This window comes from Haplochromis burtoni, unplaced genomic scaffold (genome assembly GCF_018398535.1).
Source record: "Haplochromis burtoni strain Fernald_Lab_line unplaced genomic scaffold, NCSU_Asbu1 Contig_987, whole genome shotgun sequence".
In the NCBI taxonomy this organism is placed as follows: Eukaryota; Metazoa; Chordata; class Actinopteri; order Cichliformes; family Cichlidae; genus Haplochromis; species Haplochromis burtoni.
The window spans coordinates 35,176-49,532 of NW_024583348.1; the positions used below are offsets into that span (position 1 = coordinate 35,176).

Below are 14,357 nucleotides of genomic sequence, written 5' to 3' on the forward strand. Positions count from 1 at the left end.
CTGAATAATTAACTAATTCAGCTTTGAAACACACACTCTGAAACAGTTCTGAGATATAGATGTTTAAATGACTGCAAGCAGAAACAGCTGATGTAACATGTGACTTTTATTATGTCTGAGGATGTTAGATCATTTCTTCCACTGCTTCACATTTTGTTATAATGAATATACAGCACCCCCTTCTGGATAATGGGATTGCTACAGTAATAAATTCTGAACTTTGTCAAACTGGAGACAATTTATGGATAAAACATAGTGCAACATTCTGTGTTAGAAATGTAAATGAGCAGTATAATATCCTTTTTGTTAAACATGGAGAACTTATGCCTAACAGAAACATTTTTACACAATCTGATACAAATAACAGGTTGAAAAGGGCCTGAGCGCAACCATAACCAGTGTAACGTAAGAAAGCTTGTATGAGCTGTAGCTGTTTCGTCAACACGTGTCTCTCACTGGTTTGTTGACGGCAGCATAGAGGCTGCTGGGATCACTGGAGGGTGCAGCAGAAGTGATGTGACTTTTCATGGTGATGTAGGTCACTGTGTCATCATCTTCATCATCATCTTGACCCACAACCTGAAAGTGAATACACAAAAAACAAAATAATTAAGACCATAATAATGTAGGGTAAGGCAGATATGATAATAGTATTATAATCTTAATATTTATTCTTAACACTCAGATAGCAACATTTACCTTGCTCTTTCATGGGAATTTTTATTGTTATTAACTGACATCACCTGAATAACTAACAGGACAGCTTACCTGAGCTTTACTGGTGGTGTTGTTAGTGTAGCTGATGGAGGAATAGGGAACAGCGTATTCAGATTCAGCCTGCACAGATACGACAACATAGAGACTGCTCAGTAATGCTCAGATTCAACATATGGGAGAACAAATACAAGTGGTGAGTAAGTATTTGAGCTCACAGAGTCCTGAATGGTTCCTGGAGCAGACAGAGTCACTGCAGAGTTTAAACTGAGTTCCTGAAACAAATAAAACAGACAAAGAAGCCTCATAAACACAGCAGACTGTAATCACATCAGTAAGAAAGACTGATTACTCGTATATAGCATGAAAGTGTTATAACTCACAGCATTTTCATTCATCTGTGATTTGTGTCCTGAAAAAGAGAAAAATCAATTCAAGCTTTTAGAATAAAAGTCCATCCTGGTTTCTGCAGTCTCCCTGGTGATGAAAGCTCAGTCTTGTGAAAGCTCTCACCTTTAACTCTCTTCCATATGATGCCTATGAAAGCACTCATTATGAGTACTGTTAACCCCAGCGCTACAACAATAAACTTCCACACACCTGAAGAAAAAGAAAAACATTAAACACATTATGTCTGCAGGTTCTTGTCTTTTTAAAATCCTGATGTATAAAAATCAAATGTGTTTTAGGTTGTATAAAATTACTCGGTTAAGATCATTGTATTTGCTTAAAATGACCAACAAAGAAATATTGTTCTGGTTATAATGTTATTTCACTGACAGAAATGTTTTTTAAAAAATAAGCTTTTTTATAAACTGGAACAGAAAATGAACAGCAGCCTCATTAAGCTGACTTCCCCTTTTCCTTCTTTCCATTAATACATCTCCACAGGATGTTTTCTTTTACAGCTTATTTTTGGGAACTTGCTGAAGTGAAGTAAGTGTATCGTGTATAAGAATCCAACGCTGACTGTTGGTAGGAGCGGGCTTCTGAAGTCTGTTAAATTGTGCTTCTTTTGCAGTGCTTTTCTACTTTACCTGACTTCAAAGCGCTTTATACAGCTCGCCTTATTCACCCAACCATACAAGCACTTTTTCTATGATCATATCCCCCAAAAAATTCTTTGTTTGTTTATAACAGAATGAAGTTATTGTAAGGACTGAAATGTTTACGTATCCCTTCTCTGACCAGAAGATTGACTGAAGATAAACTCCTGCACGTTTCCACCATGTGTCACCTGGCACTTCAACATCTCAGAGTTCTTGGATGTGTAAATATGATCAGATGTTGCAAAGGTCACACTGCAGGCAGACTGTGACATCCTCAGGTCTTTGTTACCATAGAGCCACTTCACAGTGTATTTACATTCTTTATATGTGGACACAGAGCACTTCAATGTCACTGTGTCATCATCCTTATATTCAGTTACTGTTAAAAAAGAGAGAACAAGAATAACATTTACAGTAATCATCACTGTAGTTATAGTTATTGTAATGTTTCAGTTTGATGTTCTAATAATCTGAAAACATTATGATGGAAATACTCACGGTTAACAACAGACAGCTCAGCTACAGAGTCTGAACCTTCTTTTTGTCCTGATTTGTTGAACCTTCTGCAGGTGTACTGACCAACATCCTCAGCTGTGAGCTTCTTTATAACCAGAGAACATTTTGCTGTAACACTCAGTCTGTCTGATTTATTTTCGGCCCCTTGGTGAATCTTCCCGTTTTCAAACAGTGTTACTACGGCTCTATTTGACTGACTTAAGAGCCAGGTAGTTCTGTCACATTTATCTTGATCATCTGTCACATTTTCACATGACAAAGTGACCTCACCTTCATCCCTGATAATAAACTCAGAGTAGTCAGCTGCTGCTGCTGTGAAGAAAAGAATAAAATCAATAATGTCAACAAACTAAGCTTTTGTAATCTCATTTATAAACGTTTAAATATTCTTACCTGACAATTGAAGCATTAGTATCACTGATGAAAACATTTGAATCCACCTGAATTCAGCCATTCTCCGTCTTTCTCCTTCCTGTTTCTCACATTAAAAATTAATCTCTGAAATAGTCCTTCTTGTAGAGATGCTGTGTCCACTTCCTTTGATTTATGCTAATATTATGCAGATAGAAAGGGCCAGGTGAAGAGGACAACTATCTGCTGTTGATGTCCAAGCTGTAACAGATAAGATGTTTTCTTTCTTGCTCTAACACGTGTTGGTTCCTCATTGCATTTCTGAAATAGTTTTTCCTCTGAGAAGAAAAAGGGAAGTCTTTTGGTAGAAATGTGAGTACATCAGCAGCAGAATTTTTAGCACTTAATGATGACCAAAAAAAGAAACACAGATCGTTTCCACACTCAGTGTCCTTTAGATTTTTTAAAGCTGCAGGAGACCATCTGCATTCACTTTGGACTGTAATATATAAAAAGATCATTTGTGTGGATTCTCAGGACTGTTTGATGAAATGTAACTTAAAAGGTATATAGACAAGCTAATGGGACAAACCTTTCACTGGAACAGCTGGTACAACATGTGACTTTTATTATATTACTTTCACTGCAGATTAAACATCTTCACTGCTACACCAGTCTGTTAAAATGTGGGCTATATGCTTTCAAATCATGGCTGGATAAACGTTCTCAAACACTCTTTAATGTTTTTGTTAATTTATATGCTTTTAAAAATATAAAAATATTTTTTAATCAAGACAGTTACCATAACAGAGCAGGTAAACTAACTCTAGCCTCCAAACACGCTAAACGTCACTAATGTCTCACATATGAAAACTCGCTCTCTCTCTTTCTTTCGCTCGCCCGCTGTCCGTTGCGGGTGTCACCCCTAAAAACTTCCTCTTCTCCCTAAACAACCAAATGTCACATGTTGCCTTATCATTTTTTTTTGATTGGCTGACATGGTAAACTGGTATATAGCTTGAAGTCCGCACTTTCGACTCAAGTTGAAATGGAGACTCTGACGTGCTGCATCTTGTAGCTGTGTCCTCTTAAATTGGTCATGTGATTTTGACGCGTCCCGCGACCCCAGAGGGTTAAATTAGTTCAAATGAATTCACAGATGCAGAATTTGTTCTACAATTCATCATTTAAGTAGAATCCTTTATTTCAATGTGTGTGGCTCTTGTGGTCCTCCATACTTTACACCCATAATGGTGACAGGCAGTGGCGGGAACATAACTGCTAGCGACCATTTCAAATATCGTTAAAAAAAGTAAGTTACTTTGACCATTTTTAACGTAAGTTAAATACAAAAAATTCCCTCTAAAACTCAAATTAAATGATGCCACAGTAAATAGCCCACAAAATGAAGATTTCCATTGAACAGTAGTGCCTTTTATCCGTATGTTAAAAACCGGATAATTCTTTTAGGAAAAAACAACAACAAAACAACGTTAAATAAAGCTTACATTTCAAGCACTTACAGATTAATTCCTAAAGGCAAATTTAATATCGAAACAGCTGGTATTTCAGTGCTCTAATGGAAACTTGTTCATGTCACATAACATTGACATCCACTTCTTAACCCTCTTTATAAAAAGTACACACGATTTTTAAACCCTTGTTTAATATAATCCCTCACCACTGTAGACGGTAGATTTTTCACTACATACAAGCTTAACTGAGAAGCTGAAGCGCAGTCGATGATCTTTTAGGGAGCAGGGTCAGATTGATGTACTGTTAACGTGGGGATGTGTCGTGAGGAGGTGCCGTTCACACGTCTGGAGTTTTTCTTTCTTTATCCTGAGTCAAGATTGTTCTACTTTAAGAGAGATGAGTGGATAACTGAATGGGAGACAGAAAGCCCGTCATCAGTTGCCTTTAAGGCTAGCTTCACATATAGCAACAGCAAATGGATGCTCTAATTCCCCTGCACAATGTTGCTGAAGTCAATAAAAATGGCAACAAGGCAAATTAATCACTGTGGAAAAAAAGAAAGACAAATTTATACCGTTATTGGAACAAACTATGGAAAATAAAAACATTTAATGGCAAATTATTATTGCTTTTACTTACACTTATTATTTAATCTACTCATCTGTTTACTGAGATTATATTTTGGCCTTTATAATGGTTTGGATGTCAATACCAAACATTTAGAATCAGAAAAATACAATGAAATCTTACAAGTTTTTTCTGCTAATTTTTATTTCCCAATGTATTATTTTTTGCCAGATAAACCTTGTTCCTTTCCTCCTTCTTTTATTAGGTACACTTCCTTTTTCTTCATGCTTGCTTCTTTCTTGACACACATGCAACACAGCTGAGCCTGAACTGTTATGCTCATACGAAACAGACAGGCAGCGCTTATGGTGACAATTCTAGAGTCTATTAGGGTCCTTCAACCAACAAAATCCCATGTGAAGTGTGTGAAATGGTAGCTGACATCGCTACTGTTTTCAAAATACAAATATAAAATATGACAAAATGTGATTCATGAATGGATAAGTTGTCCTAATGTAGTTATCTTAAGCAAACACTGCTTATTTGCTTGAGGCAATGAATTTGCATATATATATATAAATACCAATTTTTATTTAAAATAAACAAAATATAACAATAAATGTCATGAACTAGCTGTGTGCTGGTAAGAGAAGACCCAAATGCAGACTCACAGAGGCAAAGAGCAAACTCAAAAAAACACAGCTTTATTTGCTGGCTGGGAGAAACAATACAAAACTACACTGGAAAAATAAACTAAGCACTAGGGATGGGTACCGGTGTCGGTCATGAGCAGTTCTGACATAAACGGTAGTAACCAGACCGAAAAGCAGCGCACATTTCGGTGCTTTATTTCGGTGCTTTTTTTCCTGAGCTGTGATACACTTCTAGCCAATCATTTTACGTTTCCGAGGATAGTAGGCGGGGCCAGGTACGTACGTTCTTTTAGAGCAGAGCTACAGATTAAAAATGTCCAAGGCGAAGCGGTCAAAAGTCTGGCTGTACTTCACAGCAAAATATGCAAACTCAGCAGCCTGCAACAAGTGCTTTAAGCTGATACTGTGATACTGTCAAAGGAGGTAACACCCAAATCCGATGAAACACCTGGCGACGCATAGCGTTTTTTTTAAAAGCCGAGAAATGCGCCGTATTTGATAGCTTGCTGCGAGACCTCACACCGTGCACGTCGGGTGGGTTGCCAGTTATCGGACCCGGAGCAACATCCCCCAAAAACCCGAAGAATAGAGTCCTGGCCCCTAGCCCTGCCAGTGTAGCAGAAATGATGACGGATGATGATGCAGCAGCAGCCGTTCTTCTCTGCGTGAGTAGCTTATGTTGTTCGTGTGTAATTTACGTTGAGTAGGCTAACCACGTTATTACATTAATGCATGTAAGGTGAACTAGCAAACATCATCATAGCTACATGCGGCTGTCTTCTTGTTTGATGGCAGATACTCCCTTCACCCTGGCCAAAAAGGCTAAAATGACCAAAGAAAAAGTGGAAAACAGTTAAACATGAGAGGTTTTGGACAAAGTTTGTGTTTTTTCCATTGTTTAAGCACTGCTTCCAGCCAAGAGTGATACCATATATGCCCCATAGCTGCAGAAAAGGCTAACATTGTTATCTTTTTACAAAAAACAGCTGAACATGAGAGGTTTTTGGACCAATTTTGTGTTCTCCATTCTTTAAGCACCGGTTCGAGCACCGTTTGAGCACCGGCACCGTTTCAAAAGTACCGATTTGGCACCGGTATCGGATAAAACCTAAACGATACCCATCCCTACTAAGCACACAGAGAGGTGCACACAGGTAAACACACACCGTACAACACAACACAGAACAAGGAAAACACAGGGCTTAAATACACTGAGGGATAACGAGGGAATGAGACACAGGAGCAAGGTGCAGCTGTGAGTAATCAAATATGAAAAGACCAAAGCAAAACCACAAACACTGACATGAGACAAGGGAACGTCACAGTAACAGGAAATATAACACAAAGACGCTGACTTGACACTGAACAAACTGAACACGGAGCAGAGAGACAGGAGTGACAAAAGACACAACTCACTAGGGAAGCAGAAGGAACATGGAGACAAGGGTAACTAGACACGGGACACAGGGAAGGCAAAGTAACAGGAAACCAGGGCCCTATTTCAGGAAGCCGGTTTAGTGCAAACTCTGAGTAAGTATACCCTGAGTTAACGAAAACTCTGGGTTTTCGGTTTTTTTTTTTTTTTTTTTTTTTTTTTTTTTTTTTTTTTTTTCACAAAGCGAGTTTAGATTAATTCTGAGTGAGTACTATGACGACACACTCCGTGAAGCTAACCTGCCCCCTAGCAGGTTTACTTCAACTAACCCTGACTTCTCCGCCTCTTTGTCGGAAACCTGACTGTAGGAAGTGTCAGACATGGCGTGTCCCTTCCTTGAAGAGCCAGTAGATGTTGAAGCCCAAATTCTCCGCAGAGCTCTCCGCCGGGAGAGAGTGATTAGAGCGCGTTTGGACATTTTATCATTTCCTGATGATTTCCTGTGTGAACGTTACCGTTTTTCAGCACAATCTATAATTTATTTGAATAACATCCTCAGGCCTAATATTGCTCATGTGACATCGCGGACATCTCTCAGTTCATGTACATATTATTTGTATTGCACTTCGGTTTTTTGCAAACGGGAGCTTTCTGTATAATATTGGTGACGCTGAGCACGTTTCCAAGGCTACCGTCTGTCGGGCAGTCAGGAATGTTACAGTTGCACTGAAACGTCTCCTGTACTCGTTGTGGTGTTCCCCGGTCATAGACCCACAAGATTTATCAAAGAGGGATTCCACAAAATTGCAGGTATCAGGATGAACAAAACTTAATTCATGATGTGGTGATACTTGAACTACTACTTAAATTTTACATTTATTCTCACGGTTCCCAGGCGTGATTGGCTGTATAGATGGCACTCACATTCCAATCATTGCTCCTTCAGTAAATGAAGGAGACTATGTGAACAGGAAGTCTTTCCACAGCATTAATGTACAGGTACATAGCTCCCTGTAGCATTTCAAACTAACAAATTATTTCATTATAGTAATGGATGCTAATTTGTGTTCTCTGCACTGTGAAGATCATATGTGATGCTGCCAACATTATCACAAATGTGGAAGCCAACTGCTCAGCCTCTGTGAGTGGTGGTGGTGGAGGACCCCCACCTGTTTTTCGGGCCTCCGCTTTTTTTCTGTTGGCTATAACGGGTCACATTTGAGCATACAGAGTAAGCAAATATGTACTTGTAATGTGCTCAGATAATTTCAATAAGTGCTTACAGAAAGAAAATTAATGTAGCCTCTAACTGCAATTGATTTACATCGGACAAACAGACCAAGCACTATGGCTCATAATACAATTACACCTCACCTGTTTGGACTATATTTTTATATTTCATTTTTACTTGCTGCCAGGAACGTTTGGGGCCTGTTGGGTTGCACCTGCGCTCACATCACATCACAAAATAAAATGTATAAATAAAAAATAAAATAAATATAATAAAATAACGTGTTAAATGGGTGGAAATCCCTAGATCAATGTTTAAATTAACACTCACGCATTGACTCTGTCGGCTATGTTTTGCCATGCATGCTCCCTTTCTTTTGCAGCTGAGGCTGTGTTACTTTTTTTCCGCGGAATTTGCATGTTATCGGCATATGCTGCCATCAGAATTTCGGCCTCAAGCGCTGTAAAATACATTGACCGCGCCTTCTTTCCCTCCGTCTCCATGGTGACTCGCTTAATCTGTGCTCCACTAATCAGGGCTTTATGTATCCTCGTGCGCGCGCTTAACTTGGGGTTAAAGCAACTCCGCGTTGACTGAACTAATTGTTATCAGCCTTTCTGAAACCGAATATTCCGAGTTGGACAGTTCGGGGTTACTCAACCCTGAGTATCGTTTTTCACTCTGAGTTTTCTAAACCGGCTTCCTGAAATAGGGCCCTATACATGAAATACAATAAACAAAGAACATAACTAAAACCAACAAAAACACTGGGTCAGAGACCCAGTACCATGACAATAAAACTCATGTGCTGGAGCCTTTATTGGCTGCTTGGGATTTTACATAATGGAAAAACACTTTTTAATATCATAAAATCGTCAGGCCTAAACTGCAGATATACAAACACATATATGTACACTGATAAAGCAATAAACAATCTATGAAAAAATATAGTGCAACATTCTGGGTTAGAAATTAAAAATTAAAATACAGATTATATTATCACTGTTGTTAAATCCTGGGTACTTTAACAAAACAGAAACCGTCTTTCATTACACAAGAATGGAAAGAAAGAAAGAAGTTATCAAAGAAAAAGAGATTCTGTGTTTTTTCCTGTTTTTTAGTCTTTTGGTTTGTTGATGCTAGCATAGAGGTTGCTGGCAGCAGGTCCAGGAGATGAGACTGGACATATAATGTAGGTCAAAGCTTCACCTTCTTCATCATCTTTATGGGGAACCTGAAAAAGAATACACAGCTTTTTTCTTTTTTTCCTTTTTGTTTCCTAACCTGCCCTGTCTGGGAGCTTTAACAAACTTTTTTGTTACAAACACATTTACTTTACGGCTCCTCTTGTGAGCCAATTTCTTTTTATTTTAATATTTTTTGTTTTTACATATGAACAGATAAGGACAAAATTACTAGCCTCTCAATGAAATGCAAAATTTTTGTCAAAATTTCCCAAGGGTTTTTCTTTAAATCAAACATAAATAATTTCCTCTTGCACACCATAACATAACTATTTCAGAAAAACACAAAAATGTCCATGTTCAATATTTTCACTTCACTGAAAAGCTTTGAGCCAGAGGCCGGCTGTCTAGGAATGTAACCACAGCAGACCCCACTACATGAACATGCTTTGTATTATCTTTATTCATTGGTTGCTGTACAAACCCTTAGCTGCAGTTTCTTTGCGCACAGCCTGACACACCAACAACCACGACAGGAATTAGCCCACACTTTAAATTGGCGAGGTTTGTTGCCACTCAGGTGCATCCACCACCCCTGCAGCGGCACTGCAGACCACGCCCTGCAACAAGGTTCTTACTCCTTACTATATATGGATGCTTGGCCAGGGTTCCTCTGCTTAAAGAGTGAGAACGTGTTGCACCAGAGGATACCCCAGGAGACAGGTCAATAACTACGCCAGATCTTCCAGCCATGTGCCCTAAAACCAATGGGTAAGCAGTAACTACCGACAGGGATCAGTAGGAGGAGAGACCCCGCAACCTTAACAATCAAATTACCTGAAGACCTGGACAGCTGTAGGTGGTCTCGGTGTAGCTGAGGGAGGCGTAGAGAACAACATCTTGAAGATCAGCCTGCACAGTGAAGACAACATAAAGACTGCTCAGTAATGTATAAAATGCAGATTCAACATATAAGTGAACAAATACATGTTTGATCTCACAGATTCCTGAATGGTTCCTGGAGCAGACGAAGTTACTGCAGAGTTTAAATTCTGTTCCTGAAACAAACAGGCAAATATGTGTGTATATATATATATATATATATATATATATATATATATATATATATATATATATATATATATGAAAATGGCATAGATATGGATATTCATTGATCCTTATGTGAGCTTTTATCAGGTTTGCCATGAATTAGTGTTTTGATCCTGATGAGTGCTGCCTCTTCATGAGGAGAACTGTGAGCTCTAAAATTTCTGTATAATCCAACATGTTTGTGTTATTGGGAAAGGTTGTTTTATTGCAGACATTCCAGCTTAATTTTCTATTTATTATCTGTCTTGTCCTAATGTGTCGTGCTGTTTTGTTGTTCTCGTGGCACAAATGAAGGAAAAAATCTAAAATTATCTCTTTCATTCTGATTAATAAACTCACCATGTTTTCATCCATCTGTGCTTTTTTCCCTAAAAAATAGAAAATAAGGAGTCAACTTTAACTTCCACAAACAGAATCCAGGTTTATCAACCTTTCTGTTTATATGTGAATAAATCCCACCAGCTCTTATCCAGATGCTGACGACAACAACAGCTGCTATAAGTGCTACTAAACCCAGGGCCACAATGGCAAGCCTGTACCAGGACCAGTCTGGGAAGAGAGTGAATACATGAAAAGTATATTTTAAATGTATGTTTAAGTACATGATCTGAAATATCAGAGCATGCCTTTAATATTTACTGAAGTCTGTAGAAAGAGAGAGATATTGTTGCCATTACCTGGTAATTTTCTCAAACCATTCATGATTTCCAGCTGTTTTGTTGTCAGACCTCCTTTAATGCCAGATTCAGTCATTATTTCCAATTTAATTGTTGCTGCTGCATATATTTCTTCACCAAAAACAAAAGAATAAAATTGAAAGGATCTTTCATTCTGTATGTTCTATAACAGTTAAATGATTTGTTTATGTATCTTCATCTGAACAAAGAAACAAAACTCTGGCAACTACTCATTAGGAAGCTGTAAGAGTTTGCTTTGTATATGTAATATTGTAAATTAAAACCCATAAATGAAGTCATTACTAACACCAGTCTGAATGACTTTTGATTAAACTTTGCTCATTCACTAACAACAACAAACATTTTCTCCTAAAATTCAGAAAGAAAAAGACTTTGCTGAAAAATTGATACAGAATATTGTTGACATTACCTGGTAAATTTGTTGAACCATCCATTTCCAGCACTTTTATTGTAGTCATTGTGTCTAATTTAACTGTTGTTGCTGTATTTGTTTCTTCACCTGAACAAAAAACAAAATTCAGTGGCCCTTTCATTAGAAAACTTTCTGTATATTCAGTCGATTAAATCTTCAGATTAATAAAACAAGATAATATCTTAGGTATTTAGACAAAATAATGTGAATTCATTTAATAAGCTCTTCAGAACCTCTCCTGGTTTCTTACCTGATGAATGATGGCTGAAGGTAAAAAGCTGCTCTTTGTTATTTTCTGTTCTTTTTAAGCTACACTTAAAGTCAGAACTTGATATGTGACCATATGTAAGGTTCAGAAAAGTCACAGTAGCAGAGCAGGAAGACTGTGATGTTTTTAAATTTGAGTAATCTCTATCCAGATCTCTTCTGTTATGGATCCACTTCACTTTGTGTCTACACCAATCAAATGTCAACACAGAGCAGCTTAAAGTCACCTCATCAGCGTTCTTCTTTTCGGTCACTGGTGAAGATGAATTGCAAGAGAAAAACGAAGCAAGAACACATATTTATTTTCATATATAATGAAAATATGCTGTTCCAATGACACCACTTGAACTAAAATATATTGTGGTGTAAATACTTACTGACGACAACAGACAGATAAACCACAGCATCTGGACCTTGCTGTTTCCCTGGATTGCCTCTAAACTGTCTGCAGGTGTAACGACCAACATCCTCAGCTGTGACCTTCTTTATAACCAGTGAACATTCTGCTGTAACACTCAGCCTGTCTGATTTGGCTTCTTCTTGGATTTGTCCAAGATTAACCAGCTCTACTGCTGGTGTGCCTCTTGAATCTCTGAAGATCCAGGTGATAGTGTCACAGTTGTGATGAATGTTGATCCGATTTTTACAAGGCAAAGTGACTTTATCTCCATCTCTGACAGTGAAGGCAAGCGAAAGATCTTCACTAAGTGCTCCTGAGAACATGAAAGAGAAACAAAAATATTACCATTACTTGTGCAAATGCAGATAATTTACATTCTTGTGCACAGAAAAAATGTGTGCACCAAACTCAGTTTTGCTGTAACAAAAGCACAGCTGTCTACATAAAGATTTCAGAATAAAGTAAATCTGAAAAGAAGTTGGAAAAATTTGTTACATGTTAAATGCATCTTTACCTTTAAACAGAAGCCCCCCCCCCCCCCCCTAATATTTTAATACTTGTAGGTACATGTAGATCTTCCTTTCCTACAGTTGCATTATGCATAATGCACTGTGAGCCTGGTTTGAAGTAGAAATGCTGAGTAGGGAAAACAGTGTCCCATGGGTCACAGTGGCCAAAAATATATTATATCAAATGGTAAATGGGCTAGTTCTTATATAGCGTTTTTCTACTCTGAGTTCTCAAAGCACTTTATATGCTTTTTGTGGTTTAATACATGAAATAAATTTTTTTTAGGTTGTTTAGCTAAACAGTTCTCATATTTCGCATAAATCGCATAATTTTGTGCAATTACTGTTGATTTAAAAAGTAAAGAAATATAAATAATGAGACTGGACTAAAATAAAGTATTTACTCTAATATGTAGTGTCTTTGTTTATTTTCAGATCTGAAAATGTATTTTTAAAATTTGTTGTTGATATTAAGTAAAAATTATGTTTTAGAGTATTTGTAAAGGTTACCTTACCTGAATAAAGAAGCAACAAAAATAGAGAAATGTTGAATAATTTGTGATCAATCATCGCCTTTTGTTCTGGTTTTCCTTCTCATCTTGTCACAACTGCAACTTGCGAACTCTGTTGTACTTGTCAAAGACAAATGTCTATCTTCTTTACTTCCTGTCTCCTCTTCATTCACGCTGTGGTTATTTTTAATGTTGCTAGGTCATATGTATTCCCTTAGTTTTTACAAACGTGTAGATATGAAAGAAAAAATGAACATGCATCCTTCTTTAACCAAACTGAGACAGCAGTCTTACTTACTTTAATTGAGGTAAATTAGAGTAAATCTACAGGATATTAAAATATGTGCTGTAGAGGTTTATCTCCACTGAAGCCACAGCACACTTCCTGTCCACTGCCATATATAGAAATATGTACTTGTACCAGCAATGACATTACATTGTGCAGTGTGACATTCTGTCTTGTGCAAACTCATATTGCATATTGCTTCAGTGTTTATTAAACAACAGAATCCATGCTGATGACAGTGATCAAGACTGTGTTCTCAATGATTTACCTTGTTTGCTGGTGCTGATGTAAAGACCAGTGGTAACCATAGCATCAAATGTGTAAACCTGAGATTGTGTTGTAACAATGTTACATTGTACATGAAAGCTGTATTGGATCTGATTGCCTAATTCAGTAGTGTTCAGCATGGTGATGGCTTGCTTGGGGATAAAATCTGTTGCTTAGTCTGTTAGTTTCAGGTAGACATTCAAACAGTACATGACCAGGGTGAGCTGGGTCTTGAAGGATTCGATTAATGTTCTTGAGACAATGGGAGCTGTGCAATTTTTTAAGTGAGGGGAGAGGACAGCTGACTATCTGCTAGGCCAGCGGTCCCCAACCTTTTTTGTGCCACGGACTGGTTTATGTCCGACAATATTTTCACGGACTGGCCTTTAAGGTGTCGAGGATAAACACAACAAAATAAAACCAGTACCGGTACCAAAAAAAAGAAAATTTATTCATAACACACGGGGAAATACCCAGGGAAACCCAGTTAACGATAAAAATGATAAAAAAAAAAAAAAAGATAAAACTGATAAAAACCATGAAAACCATAAACTTCACACCTGAGTCTCAACTCTCGCGGCTAGGTACCAAATGACTCACGGACCGGCCCCCGGCAGCGATAAGAGGACACCAACAGTTTCTCAGGGATGTTATTCTTTCTGAGAACCCTCAGAAAGTAGTTTCTTCTTTCTTTCTTTCTTTCTTTCTTTCTTTCTTTCTTTCTTTCTTTCTTTCTTTCTTTCTTTCTTTCTTTCTTTCTTTCTTTCTTTCTTTCTTTCT

General features: G+C 37.7%; 2 protein-coding genes across 7 annotated transcripts; both read right to left on the reverse strand.

Moving 5' to 3' along the window:
• Positions 1 to 88: 88 nt before the first annotated feature.
• Positions 89 to 5,439, reverse strand: LOC102302848. Of its 4 annotated transcripts, XM_042216265.1 has the most exons (9): positions 4,312 to 5,438; positions 2,673 to 2,968; positions 2,262 to 2,591; positions 1,903 to 2,142; positions 1,228 to 1,314; positions 1,098 to 1,126; positions 933 to 989; positions 769 to 837; positions 89 to 579 (listed from the first exon to the last, which is right to left on the reverse strand). In XM_042216265.1, the coding sequence occupies exons 2-9, from the start codon at positions 2,731 to 2,733 to the stop codon at positions 439 to 441; spliced, it is 1,014 nt and encodes a 337-aa protein (XP_042072199.1). In that variant the 5' UTR covers positions 2,734 to 2,968; positions 4,312 to 5,438; the 3' UTR covers positions 89 to 438. The 4 variants fall into 4 exon arrangements, with proteins under 4 accessions (XP_042072199.1, XP_042072200.1, XP_042072201.1 ...); XM_042216266.1 differs by having other exon boundaries at positions 2,262 to 2,588; positions 2,673 to 5,439; XM_042216267.1 differs by having other exon boundaries at positions 2,080 to 2,142; positions 2,673 to 5,439.
• A 3,184-nt stretch (positions 5,440 to 8,623) lies between these two features.
• On the reverse strand, positions 8,624 to 14,323 carry LOC102302349. 3 transcript variants are annotated; one of them, XM_042216270.1, is made up of 10 exons: positions 13,028 to 14,323; positions 11,981 to 12,316; positions 11,587 to 11,856; positions 11,334 to 11,435; positions 10,904 to 11,014; positions 10,686 to 10,775; positions 10,566 to 10,594; positions 10,118 to 10,174; positions 9,954 to 10,028; positions 8,624 to 9,166 (listed from the first exon to the last, which is right to left on the reverse strand). In XM_042216270.1, the coding sequence occupies exons 1-10, from the start codon at positions 13,080 to 13,082 to the stop codon at positions 9,050 to 9,052; spliced, it is 1,242 nt and encodes a 413-aa protein (XP_042072204.1). In that variant the 5' UTR covers positions 13,083 to 14,323; the 3' UTR covers positions 8,624 to 9,049. The 3 variants fall into 3 exon arrangements, with proteins under 3 accessions (XP_042072204.1, XP_042072205.1, XP_005951670.1); XM_042216271.1 differs by having other exon boundaries at positions 13,086 to 14,322; XM_005951608.2 differs by having other exon boundaries at positions 11,334 to 11,423; positions 13,028 to 14,320.
• Between the last annotated feature and the right edge of the window lie 34 nt (positions 14,324 to 14,357).